Genomic DNA, 13635 nt, shown 5'->3' on the forward strand with positions numbered 1-13635 from the left:
CAAAAAAAGTTGCTTGATTCAAATTAAACTCCCCTGAAAACATTGAGTTGTCCAGTAGTCTGTTTAATTCCGCCTCTGTTGTGGAAATATATGTTTAGCTGTAATTATGCTTGTCTACCACAGAGAATTTGTTCTGCTTACATGAATATTAGTTGTTCCAACTAACAATAACTATCAAAACAGTTGATAAATGAGGCCCTAGATCGTGCATAGGGAGACAGAAAGTAAGCAGCAGAAATGAGATTATGTTGTTGAGTTTCAGTAGCATCTCACGGACTGTATTTTGAACGTAAACTTTCTATTTGTAGGAAAATAAAATGGGATTGTTGTTATAGGAGTAGTGTTCCTCCACGGAGCAGGAAGATTGAGCTGCACAGGCTGAAGAAAACCACTGATCCTCTTACCTCCTGATGATGTCTCATTCCTGCCTAGCAGTATTATATTTATACATGATCACCGTCTTCTTGCCTGTGTACAATATATTTAGGATGTTTGTTTTTTTAGTTGAAAGAATAAATGTGCCAATGTGAATCACCCGTGCCACGCCAACACCCATGCATGAAGAGCACCACATGGAGACGGAGGAGTGAAGTCTCTCCCACAGGTTCACAACAACTGGTGCTGTTTTTTTACAATTAACTACAACATTATTTTATTGTTGGATGGTTTTGTTGTTTTGAAGGAACTGTGACTGGTCAGTGGCTGTGTGTGTTTGTAGACTCTTGTTGTGTTGGACAGTGAACCTGTTTAATCTGTAAGTGGCTGCTTGTTTCTTACCACAAGAATAACAGCAAAGAATAAAGTGAAAAAAACCCCATCTTGATGGCTCCTTTATGACACTTGTTTGTGAATGCTAAGATTTATAGTCACAGCCAGACTACTCTATATGAAATTTAGGAAAAGAAATAGCAAAAAGTAAATTTTATTAACAGAAGCAATCGGAAAAATTCACAAGATGAGATAAAACAGAAATGCTTGTGTTCAAGATGCTTGATATACATAGTAAACTGAATAAACTGTATACACAGTTTAATACGTTTAATGTATACCTAACAATAAAACTAGAATACAATTACAAAAAGGTGCAACTATGTCACACCACAATTAGACGATGGAGCAAAGAGAAGGAAAAATAACAAAAAACACCCAGAGCTGTTTAACAAGACACTTATTCTGCTACCATGCCTCATTCTCCTACAGTTTGTTTGTTTGTAATTTTTTTTTTTTTTAAGGTATACATGCTGTAATTTGTTTTTGTTTTCTTCTCAGCATAAGGATCTCAGTGTGTTGATGTTAAACCAGCCTTTGGAATTTACATGATCTAAGTTTATCTTTAGGTTTTGGTCTGGAAATACAATTAGCAGGCCTAATACTATTATACAGTAATAGTATCAGTGTAACCATATTAAAAATGCATTATTTATTTTTTTAATCAGAGACTTAGTGGCACCAATTGCTCATTGCGTGTCATAGCTGACTATGAAAAATATAAAATAAGTAATACTGAAAAGATTAGGCTGTATTCCACTGTGGTACTGTCCTGAATCATATGCCCTCATATGGTTAAACATTCACTCGCTGACTCTTGGATCTCGATCATTTGACAAAAATGACATGTGAACTTTAATTATAAGTGAAAAACTGAAGCAGAGGAGGAGAGCGGGGCACCACCGGTCAGGTTAATCCCCAAACATGGGCCGCAGTCATGCCGTCGGACTCTGTCTCCATCATGGCTGCCCGTCAAAACACCAGTTTCACGAAATACAACGGGAGAATCCTGCAACTGTGTCACGCATGCGCACTGCGAAGGGCTTAGGCGCGCGGGCGTTCTCGCGTCAGCTCGCTGAGGCAACGGTCGGGGCGACAGCGACGGAGAGGAGCTCATCACCGGAGACCGCGGGACGGCGGAGAGAGCCGCTCCGGTGAGTAATATCAGCTCAACTTCACCCAAAATGAAGCTTTGTGTGTTTCAAATCAGCGTATGAACGGCGAGTTTGATTTTGCGCGTCAGATAAATAGTTGAAAACATCCCGTAGTTTCCCCGGTAATGTGCGTGTGTATTACCGAAAAGGCCTCCAGAGGGGGGTAACGTTAGCCCGAAAAAGTCCGGTTTTCACCCACACTGTTTTTATTTTCAGTTCGCTATCGCACATTAAATGGGTCGGTGTGACTCTGCAGTCCTCATTCAGCAACTCAAACGCAAAGGTTTCACCTCGACAGCCAACGTCTGTTGTTAGCTGGGAGCTAGCGGCGTTACGGTCCAGGGTGATCCAGGCGGCGGAGCCTGTCGCACCGTCTAACGGCTGCAGCGTCAACCGTCACAGCGCCAGGCTGCCCGGAGGAACCGACCCCCGCCGGGCAGTGAAGTTTGGTCATTAACTCACACAGGAGAGCTCACAAGTGCTATTAAGTCTGCATTCACAACAATAATAATATTACGTTATATAGGTTTTTGTACTTGAGGATTTCCTTTATTATTACACCTTTCAGTCCACTACATTTATCTGACAGCTCCAGTCACTTTACAGATGAGGTCTTCACGCAGGAGAAGAACTTATAAAATAGGTCGCTTTGTAAAATATTCAATGACTCAACTGTAAACTAAATTTGAGCTCAGACATTTAGAAGATTAATCAAAAATTCAGTGACTGTTTCAGTAGCTGATCACTCTGTTGACATTTTTCATGCTAAAAAAAGTTCAGTGTGTGTGTTATAATGTTATTATTTACAAGGAATTCATAAATGACAAACCAGTGCAACTTTGTCACTAAATTTCTCTGTTGCCGTGTGAAAACTGAAGATTGTAAACAGAAATATAGAGTATGAAAATGAAACCACTGAAGACAGGACGAAAACAGAAGGAATAAGAAGCAGAAACTACAGAGCAAAGTCATAAAACTCATTGACAAAGTCATTTTCCTTCTTTCCTGCTTGTCAAATATGTGGATTTGCAGCTTTTTTTCTTGTCTTGAAGTGTAGGCTGTTGGTTTGTCAAAACAAGGCATTTGAAGGTATCACATTTTCTCGCTATGTTCTTATGTTTTACAAAACCAAACAATAAATTCATTGATCAAGAATATAATCAAGAGATTGTACAAATAATCATTACTTGCAGGCCTATGTAAAATAGAGATTAATTGATGTAATTATCAAAATAGTGGACAGTATATTTTCTGCTGATCAATTAGTCAACTTTATCATGTCTAGTTACAACTGTTGCAAACTATAAAGGAGAATCCAAAGCTATTGAAAATGAAGTAAGAACAATACTTTTAGATACAGTTGTATTTATAATGAATGATAATGTATAGATCCCTTGAGATTGACATGAATACACCAAAGTAATCAGCTCTGAGTTTAAACTCAGACTGTGTTAACAGTTAAAAACTAATATTGCCAGCTCTTAAAAGAAACATGAATTTATTACATCTGGGAGGAAAGATTAACTTTTTAGGAATTACATTTTATTATTAGAGACCTGTACTATAATAAAAGAGGTAGTGGATGGGTGAGATACAAAAACAACCAAGAATAAAAATAGATGGACGGTCTGTCAGCTGGGAAAGTCCAGGTTTTCAGTTACACTCTAATCATCATCTTATTATAAACACTATCGTCAGGGTCTGTAGATAGAATTAATGTATCATAACTATATTCAGAGTCAAATATAAGTCAACTATAATCATTTTTTGCACAATTTAAACAAAGCCAAGCAAGTGTTGTTTGTTTGTATAGAATTACTCTCAAAATTAGGGCTGTAACTGACAATTATTTCCATTATTGATTAATCTGTTGAATTCATTTTATCATCATATAAGACTCACAATAAAACTAAAGCAGGGAATCTTCTGTAAACAGCACATTGTGGTCATTTTTGCATGAAAAATAACTTTGAAATTGTTGAATAATTATTTAATCTGCAATTGTTAAGCTTTTTCTGATAAATAATGAATAAAAATGTGACTTAATAGGCAGTAGTTATAGGTTAATTTGCAACAAATGGACTGTTTGTCTCTCACATATCTAAACAGGTTGTAGTGACCTGACAGTTGTTTGTACTCATGTGTGTGCAGTTTGCTTCACCTGTGTACAAGACAGTCATTAAATCAACAGGTTATTTTGCCATTTACAATGCATAAATTTCTCAAAATAGATTTCTGTAATAGTCTATAGACTGATTGAACACTCTGTCTACACACACACAGACCTGGCATAACTGGCAGATTGAACAGTGATAACCAAATTAGTAGAATTTGCCTGGTGGACAGTGCTGCCTCTGTGAAGCCCTGCTGTCAGGAGGTGATTGTTCAGCAGAACATCCTGTATGGTGTTTACTTTGGAGACAGTCAGTTCACAGGAAATGCCTTGATATTGTTGGATTTTTCCTCATCTTGAGCTGTCAGTGTGATGAATCACTGATGTATTGGTTTTCGTGTCTCTTGGCTACGTCCTCTGGTGATCTGAGCTACCTGTGTGAACTACGATGGGTTACAGCATGTTGGACCTGAGCTAAAAGGATTACTGAGACAGAGATTAGTGGCCTAGTGAGTGAACTAGCGACTGGTTGCTAGTTTATCTCTGGAGTATCTAATATTGTAACGCTGCGGAAGTGGTCTGGAGCAAGACGCTAAACCATTTTGCCCTTCTAATAGAAAGGCACGTATAGAGCAGTTAATGCTCAGAGGGGATATACACCAGTTACCTTTGAGGAAAAGTCAGATTTTCCAGAAAAGTAAGTTTGAGTTATAATTATCTTTACAGTGTGGTATGAGTGCTAGCAGGACTGATATCTCACATGATATTGGTTTCTGTCTCCAGGTCTTTCTATAAGGTGGTCCAGCAAAACCTGATTGAAACAGTTCACACCGAAAACACACCCAGTGCAGGTGAGTAAAGTGTGTGTTCATGTTTTGTTTTGTTTTTTGTTTTTTTTGCCTAGTAAAGCAGTAAATTGGGCAGCTCTTACATATTAGCTATATTAGACAGGGTCTGTTATTTAATATATAAGTATAAGCATAAATACTCGAGTGTTTTACATTTGCAGAAAGCAGTCATATGCTATGTATGATTCTGCCCTTACTGTGGCATTACTATGACAAAGGCAGTAGATTAAGTGGTTACCTAATTTTATAATTTAGATAATAGATAATTTGGTTTAACAAAGTATGTAGAGTATTTCTATCCCCCAAAAAAGATATTGTGAAGATTGTGTTTATCAGTACAAAGAATTGGCTGTTTACAACTGAAGGCAATAAATATTAAACAGACTTCAGAAATCCGTCATTCAGCTGTTGTATATATTATCTGCAAACATTTGCCTGTGTGTGTGTTTTTGTGAAGCAGGAGGATGGCGGTGAATGTCTACTCCACCTCTATGACCATAGAGAACCTGAGTCGTCATGACATGTTGGCATGGGTCAACGACTCTCTGCAGCTCACCTACACAAAGATCGAGCAGCTCTGTTCAGGTAAACCCAGTTTGTTTTTTTTAGTGGTAAGTTTGTAATTAAATTCAAAATGTATATTATACTTTAAAAGTAAATATGTTTGTGTGATTTTTCTATAGGTTCTGCTTACTGCCAGTTCATGGACATGCTGTTTCCGGGGTGCATATTACTGAAGAAAGTTAAGTTCAATGCTAAATTGGAACATGAATACATCCACAATTTCAAGGTCTTACAGGCTGGGTTCAAAAGAATGAATGTGGACAAGGTGAGAACACACACACACACACACACACACACACACACACACACAAACAAACAATAAGGTTAAATAAATTGTGTTCTTGGGTTAAAGAGTCGTTGAAGCAGCAGTGAGCTGACACATCAAAGATGTTCTAGCATTTAAATGTTTAAATGACCACTGGCTTCCACTCATCCCAATCATAGTCTCATTGTTTATAATAATTACCCCAAAGCATTTCTACTGAATGTAAAAATGCTACATGTCGTGCTTTATAGCACATTTTATAGCACACAGAAACTCCCTGGTCAAAGGGATCAGCCATGGTAGTGTTTTTTTTTTCTGTTTTCTCTTAGATCCATATCCAGGAGTTGTCTCTTGTTTTTGCTGCTATTTAAATAAGATTATACAGAAATATAGTTCTATAAAATCTTTCCATAACACACTACCTCTCTCTTCCTCTCTCTCTTTCTCTGTCTCTAACTCTCTTTATTTCTTAGATCATCCCAGTTGAGAGATTGGTGAAGGGGAAGTTCCAGGACAACTTTGAGTTCCTTCAGTGGTTTAAGAAGTTTTTTGATGCCAACTATGACGGGAAAGAGTACGACCCTCTACTGTCACGGCAGGGCCAGGAGGGAACGCCGCCTCCACCCAACCCAGGTATTGTACATGTACGATGTGTGGGTCAGGTGTATGTGGACTCAAACGCTTCATTTCATTGCTCTCACCTCTTCATGCAACCACATCCCCACCTCTAACCCAGGTGAACCAATTCATCACAAACCTAAAAGACCCCCTCGCTCAGGTAACATCCCCTCCATCAAGCATGTGTGTGTGTGTGTGCGTGCCTGTTCGTCCTTGCAGTGTTTTACCAACATTCATACTGTGAGTCACATTTGGATTGGTCTAGTCTGACATTCTGTGGGCTTTAATTGCATCTCTGTAGTTGTGTGCACCTACAAAGTTTTAAACAGGCATATCATACAGTATATTTTGAATTTAAGTTACTGACAGTGTCTGTATCAAAGCAGGCCTTGTGGCCTCTATCACAGGATATTCTGTTTGAAACAGGTCGATGCTGTTATTGTTATTATTATTATAATTATTGTTATTGATTTGATGCAGCCAAATGACATTTGGAGTTGCTGCATGTAGTGGGGAAAGAAAGGACAAAAACAAAAGGAAATACATTACATACAACCTAAATTATCAATCGTCATCATCAATTTTCCCATGCTCTGTATAAAGGAGAATAAGCATATGTGCATTATGGTCAGGATTTTGGCTGCAAAAGCTACCAAAACAATGGTATTCCTCTTTGAGGTAAAAAAATTCACCCACACTGCTAAGACATCCTGAAAGGATGAACCTATGTGTGCGCATGTATGTTTGTTTTGATACTTCTATCTTTGTGAGATAGAAGTATTTTTGTTTTTTGTTAATTGGCCTTATGCTGAGGAAACATTTACAAATCGAGGACATTTTGGGAAATCCTCATCTCTTGAAGGGGCATAAGGTCACAGTGAGATGGCGGTTTAGAATTGATTGTTATTTTCTGTCGACGTTCGGCCAAGTGATGAAAGCAGCTGATCAGCAACACAACAGCAACTGCTGCAAGTCTGCTGCATCTTTCAGCTGCAGCACTACTGTACACAGAACTCACAGCAATCATGTAGAAACACACATGAGAGTGTGAAAGTGAAAAAGATGGATGTAAAGCATAAAAGCATGCTTTGGGTCATATTTGATATATACACATACACACATAAGATGCAAGTAAAATATTACAGCGTAGACAGTTGCATTGATTAAAATGAAGAGAATCTGTCATAGACAACTGAGAGAAGACTGAGAATAACTAGATAGAGTGTAGATACTAGAGTGTCGATAAATAAATGTGTGTGTATATGTGTGTATTTCTTCCAGGCCCCATGAGAACATCTCCCACAGCGCCAAAGAATGTCCCCACCCCGCAGAGGCAGATCAACGTAGCAGCACGCAGGACCACTCCTGTGACCCGTAATGGTGGAGATGCTGAGCTCATAGAGCTCAACCAGCAGGTACCACTGCTCTAATCTGTTGAAATGGATGCTTCTCAAAAGTGCACTGTGACACTAGTTTCATACTGAGTGTCATGTTGAGAATACCAAATGGGTCCAGGCTGGACGAATACCGCTTTGTCATAACAGAATAATCACTGCAAGGTCAGTGTGATCGCTCTGTGCCATGATGGAAACAAGGTGCAGAGATGTGTGGACTGACTCAACATATTCTCACATTTTTACACTCTGTTGCGCAGTTTAAAGACATTTAATAAAATAGTAATTACAGAACTTTTAACAGATAAGAAATTTTGAATGTATATTTTTATGTCTTTAATGCTAGGCTGTTCTAGGTTTTAACTTTTGGATTCCCTTGACTTTAGTTTTTACCTCATCAGTTGTTTTGATTATTGCTCATAACTACTCACACTATCTTGTCCCTTCTGCTGTTCATCTGTATATTGTTATATTTTTACCACTGTTCTCAATGGCTGCCTCTGCACACAGCTGCTGGATCTGAAGCTGACTGTAGACGGACTGGAGAAGGAGAGGGACTTCTACTTTGGAAAGCTGAGAGACATTGAGCTCATCTGCCAGGAAAACGAAAATGGAAGCAACCCAGTCCTCAGCAAAATCATAGACGTACTCTATGCTACAGAGGTAAATAAAGTCAGATTAGACATTAATCAGGCACATGCCCATAGACAAATAATTTTACAGTTTTATAGTCTAATACTTAATTGCAATAAGAGAAGCCTGGATATGTACATGAATAAGTACAATATAGTAATAGTTCTCCCAGTATTTAGATGAACGAGTTACTCTACTGTTGCTGTTACTACAATACAACAACCCTGCCTTCAGTGCCATTTTTGTGAAGCATATATAGTAAATAATATGTTTACATGTACACAAGAGACCAGGTTTCTCACTGTGTCAGAGGGTAAACAGCACAGTAAGAGGTACATACAGGTAGATACAATAAGTATCACTTGTGCAGTGTCTGTTCAAAGTGTGCTTGTTATGTCATTAATAGTTATTTTTTTTATCCCTGATGCTCTTGCTTCAAGTGACCATGCAAAGCTGTTGTACTGCTCTGATAAGCCATTTCCAATTTGCAGAGCCTGAGTCTGTGTCTTCAGTACCCCCATACTTAAGATGTTCCTGTGCAGGTTTTGTAGTTGCAGCTTGGATGCTTTGACCACATTAATTAGGTGGATGAGTCACCCCAGCCCTAACTGACTGTTATTTAATGTTTCTCTTTTTATTTTTTTCGAAAACGGCTCATCCAGAAAAAATATTAACACTGCCATCACTGCACTTCTTCAGTTTCATCAGAAATACATATGAAGTATGAAGTTAAGCAGATGAGGCGCTGTCAAGAAAATCGAAGGCCAGACAGTTAGACAGACAGACAGATTCCTTCATTCAGTAATGCAGTCTTTGTTAATAGAAATCTGTCAACACTGTTTCTCTTTGACACAGTTTTTTGCAGCATTTATGTATGACACAACTGCAGTTTAGGCATGCAGTTTCTAAAATCTGGTCAGAATTTTTCAAGTCAGCTTTAAAGGCAACATACAGAATCTCACGAGGTACAAAACAGAGCAGATAGACACTGCTTGAATTGCTGCTTATCAGTCCCAGACACTGCAGAATGATGTAATGTTGCATGGGGAAAACACCAAGGACGTTTAGACGCACAGGAAAGCTGCTTCAGCATTGTCATTAATAAACTTTCACTAATACAAACATTATGAGCAACCATCCTGACCGAAGTTTTTTTTTCAGGAGGGATTTGCACCACCAGAGGATGAGGAAATTGAAGAAGGAGCACAGGCAGACCAGGAGGAGTTCTGAACTCCTCCTCTTCTCTTCATCACCATCATTTTGTTCCCCTCCCACCTCTCATCCTTTAATCTCCCTGATAATTATTCTCATCTACCCCCCTCTTTTTTCCCTTTTACTTTACTTTTTACAGTCTCCCCTTACTTCTCCCATCCAGTCTGCCATGACAACTTTGTTGTACAGCCTAGCTTCCCAAACTCCTACTAGTAAAGGACATTTAACCCAGACATGTCTGGACTAGGACACATCAGCCTGGCTTGGCTTGCTTGACTTATTCTAACCTGTTACCAGAGGGGACAGCTGCACTACAGGGCTAGTTTAGCCTTGCTAGCCTGTTGAAGGTTTAATGTTAATAGCAGTGAGATTACAGGGATCCAGCACTGACAAAAACAGTGCTATCAATCTGTCTGTCTGAAGAGGCAGGTCACTTTCTGTCACCATGCACTGTGATTGGTGACCACACTTTGACACACACACACGCACACACACACATACGTGCATCAGGGTTCTCTGTAGAATTTATATATGAAACCACACAATGTGACCAGTTTAGAATATTTTGGATGGAAATATCACACAGTGATATTATAAATGGCATTACTCCTCTTAGGAGAGAGGCCTGCACATGCATATATTTGATGTGTGCATATGAAGACACATGTGAACGTACATTTAGGCTGCAGACATATCACAGACTTTGAACTGCTCACATGTACATGCATAAAAAAATCATCATTCCGAAGCAAAAAAAAAAAAATCACAGAGTATGTTCTTATTCATGAAGTTGTCCCACCAGAGAGGGTTTGCTCATGAAACTGTCAGCTTGTTTATGAGATAGCATGATGTATTTATGTTTTTATTTATTTATCTTTTTTTAATCTGCTCTATACAGTTTTTGAAAAAAATATACGGTTTTGGATTCGGGGAAACTGAAGGTCTTGCACTAAATGTAGCAAAACAAACTGACTGAAATGATCCAAAATGCCAACATGCAGTGACTGGCTCCTGCCAGGAAGATATAGAAAGATGCAATTTTATATTTTGTAGATTTGTTTTTTTATTTACATTGAATTCCTCAATGGCCAAGTCAGACGCGTCAATGTAAAAGTTATTTATCAGACAAATGTCAGGCTTTGAATTCTATGAATGAGCAAATGTATAAAAAGGTAAGACTACAGACAGACACTACTAAATACTAATGTTTGACTGTGTTAAGTGAGTTAAACATTTTAGCTGCTATTATTACTCTTCTGTTGCCGTATTTAATTGAGTTTTGTTGCACAGCGGTAAAACACCACAGTCGCTGCCAAGGAGCTATGGGTGTGGTTTATGTGAGTGACAGCCAGGCTGAATGTGATTGACATTAGTTGGACCAGTCTGAGAGAACAAAACATCCAACCCTCTCTCACTGTTTGTTGCCATGGCAGCCATGTGATAAACTTGCATCATTTGGAGTAACTGCTGGAATGAAATAAAGTTCTGAGGTTCAAGAAAAGTAAGATTATCAGTATCATTGTTTGTGCCATCTGTGATGTTGCTGCTGTGTTTCCCATTTATCAGGAGCTGTATTATCTAATTCCTTTTCTCTATGCAAATCAGTATCAGGCTCTAGCAAACTGCTCACATCACACACCACACAAACACTTACAGTGTAGACACAAGGATATTAAGTCTCGCTGTCATGTTGGCACGAAATCAATTGTACTTGTCAAAATATTATGCAAGTACAAGTGCAAAAAAAGAGAGACATGTATTGCTAAGGAAATAAAAGCACAGTTGACTTGCAAAAGATTAACATATTGACTCAGCAGGATGTCCACTGTGGTCAGTGGTTAATTTTCCACTCACATTGAATGGAGGAGGTCTTGAGAGAGATCCAGGAGGTTTCTGCCAAACACTAAGTGGCTCATTTAAGCAATATTAAGCGCCTCTTTTGAGAGACACTGCAGCCAGCACTCACCGTCTGTTCGCAGACAACAGCCAGACAGAAAATTGTTTAATTGGATCTGGCATTTGTCAGTGATAGAGCCACAGAGCCTACAACAGAGACCTTAGATTTTTAGATAATACATTTCTAGTGCAGGATTTTACACTGTTGCTATTGTTATATAATAACAGTTTTATGTTATCCTGATCACATCTGGTTTCAGTAATATCGAGAGTCTTTATAGGAAGTTGCAAATGAGCTGAAATGTTTTTTGTTTTTTTTCTCAAAACTGATTAGTATAAGTTAAGCAAAGTTTTCGTGTTGTCTCTTATTGAAAAAATATGAAGATATTTTTTTTTAAAAGTCACGTTTCTGGGACTTGGCTGATAGTATTAATTTATGATTTTGCATTTTCTTTTTTCTCAATGTAAAATATCAGAAATTGTGAGAATTCCACAATTACCCAGCGTTTTTGTTTTGTCCAACCGGTTCTTGAAACCTCAGAATGATTGTTTACTGTAATTTATGCCAAGGAAAAGCAGCAAATCCTTACATTTAAGAAGCTTAAACCATGAAATATTTGGCATTTTGTCATGGAAAGTTACTGCAACAATTTACCAATCATAGAAGCAGTAGTGGTAGCAGTTAGTTGATCAACCAGTTAATGGACAACTATTTTGAGAACTGGATAATAATTTTTTATTTTTATTTTTATAAGCAAAAAATGCCAAATATTTGAGTAAGTATAAAAATGATCAAATAAGATTTTAGACAATTATCAGAATCAGAATCAGAATCAGTTTTATTGCCAAGTATGTTTTCACATACAAGGAATTTTTTCTGGTGATTGGTGCAATTGATCAGCAACAGTGGGGCTCTCTAGCCTTGTTGATGAGGCTAATAGCAGATGGGAAGAAGCTATTTTTGTGGCGAGAGGTTTTGGTCCTGAAGGACCGCAGCCTCCTGCCAGAGGGGAGTGTCTCAAAGAGTTTGTGTCCAGGGTGGGAGGAGTCAGCTACAATCTTCCCTGCACGCCTCAGAGTCCTTGAGGCGTACAGGTCCTGGAGGGACGGAAGATTGCAGCCAATCACCTTCTCAGCAGAGTGGATGATACGCTGCAGTCTGTTATTGTCCCTCTCCGTGGCAGCAGCGTACCAGATGGTGATGGAGGAGGTGAGGATGGACTCAATGATGGAGGTGTAGAAGTTCACCATCATAGTCCTTGGCAGGTTGAACTTCTTCAACTGCCTCAGGAAATACATCCTCTGCTGAGCTTTTTTGATGAGGGAGCTGATGTTTAGCTCCCATTTGAGATCCTGTGTGATGGTGGTTCCCAAGAAGCGGAAATGCTCCACGGTAGCCACGGGGGAGTCACACAGGGTGATGGGGGTGGGTGGGGCTGGGCTCTTCCTGAAGTCCACTATCATCTCCACTGTCTTCAGAGCGTTTAGCTCTAGGTTGTTCTGCCTGCACCAGGTCACCAGACGCTCAGTCTCCCACCTGTAGGCAGACTCATCGCCATCAGAGATGAGTCCAATGAGAGTGGTGTCGTCTGCAAACTTCAGGAGCTTGACAGACTGATGGCTGGAGGTGCAGGTGTTGGTGTACAGGGAGAAGAGCAGAGGAGAAAGAACGCAGCCTTGTGGGGATCCAGTGCTGATGGTCTGGGAGTCAGACACGTGCTTTCCTAGCTTCACGTGCTGCCTCCTGTCAGACAGGAAGTCGGTGATCCACCTGCAGGTGGAGTCAGGCACGCTCAGCTGGGAGAGCTTGTCCTGCAGCAGAGCCGGGATGATGGTGTTGAAGGCAGAGCTGAAGTCCACAAACAGGATCCTGGCATAGGTCCCTGAGGAGTCCAGGTGCTGGAGGATGAAGTGGAGAGCCATGTTGACGGCGTCGTCTACAGACCTGTTGGCTCTGTAGGCGAACTGCAGGGGGTCCAGGAGTGGGTCAGTGATGGATTTGAGGTGGGACAGGACAAGGCGCTCAAATGATTTCATGACCACAGAGGTCAGGGCAATGGGTCTATAGTCATTTAGTCCTGTGGGCCTTGGTTTTTTGGGGACAGGGATGATGGTGGAGGATTTGAAGCAGGCTGGCACGTGGCAGGTCTCCAGTGAGGTGTTGAAGATG

General features: G+C 39.6%; 1 protein-coding gene across 5 annotated transcripts; it reads left to right on the forward strand.

Moving 5' to 3' along the window:
• The first annotated feature begins 1803 nt into the window (after window positions 1-1803).
• Window positions 1804-11074, forward strand: LOC139612372 (microtubule-associated protein RP/EB family member 3-like). 5 transcript variants are annotated; one of them, XM_071467877.1, is made up of 9 exons: window positions 1804-1922; window positions 4819-4886; window positions 5341-5468; window positions 5567-5712; window positions 6186-6345; window positions 6449-6490; window positions 7612-7745; window positions 8235-8387; window positions 9519-11074. In XM_071467877.1, the coding sequence occupies exons 3-9, from the start codon at window positions 5348-5350 to the stop codon at window positions 9585-9587; spliced, it is 825 nt and encodes a 274-aa protein (XP_071323978.1). In that variant the 5' UTR covers window positions 1804-1922; window positions 4819-4886; window positions 5341-5347; the 3' UTR covers window positions 9588-11074. The 5 variants fall into 5 exon arrangements, with proteins under 5 accessions (XP_071323978.1, XP_071323979.1, XP_071323982.1 ...); XM_071467878.1 differs by having other exon boundaries at window positions 5344-5468; XM_071467879.1 differs by lacking the exon at window positions 1804-1922 and adding an exon at window positions 4714-4732.
• The last annotated feature ends 2561 nt before the right edge of the window (window positions 11075-13635 follow it).

This window comes from Trachinotus anak, unplaced genomic scaffold (genome assembly GCF_046630095.1).
Source record: "Trachinotus anak isolate AG129_WGS33_773 ecotype Australia unplaced genomic scaffold, CSIRO_AGI_Tana_v1 ptg000031l, whole genome shotgun sequence".
In the NCBI taxonomy this organism is placed as follows: domain Eukaryota; kingdom Metazoa; phylum Chordata; class Actinopteri; order Carangiformes; family Carangidae; genus Trachinotus; species Trachinotus anak.

Coding starts and splice junctions, on each gene's coding strand:
- LOC139612372 (XM_071467877.1), top strand. CDS start 5,348: ATGGCGGTGAATGTCTACTCCACCTCTATGACCATAGAGAACCTGAGT. Junction 6,346..6,448: donor GCCGCCTCCACCCAACCCAG/GTATTGTACATG, acceptor CCTCTAACCCAG/GTGAACCAATTCATCACAAA. Junction 6,491..7,611: donor TAAAAGACCCCCTCGCTCAG/GTAACATCCCCT, acceptor TATTTCTTCCAG/GCCCCATGAGAACATCTCCC.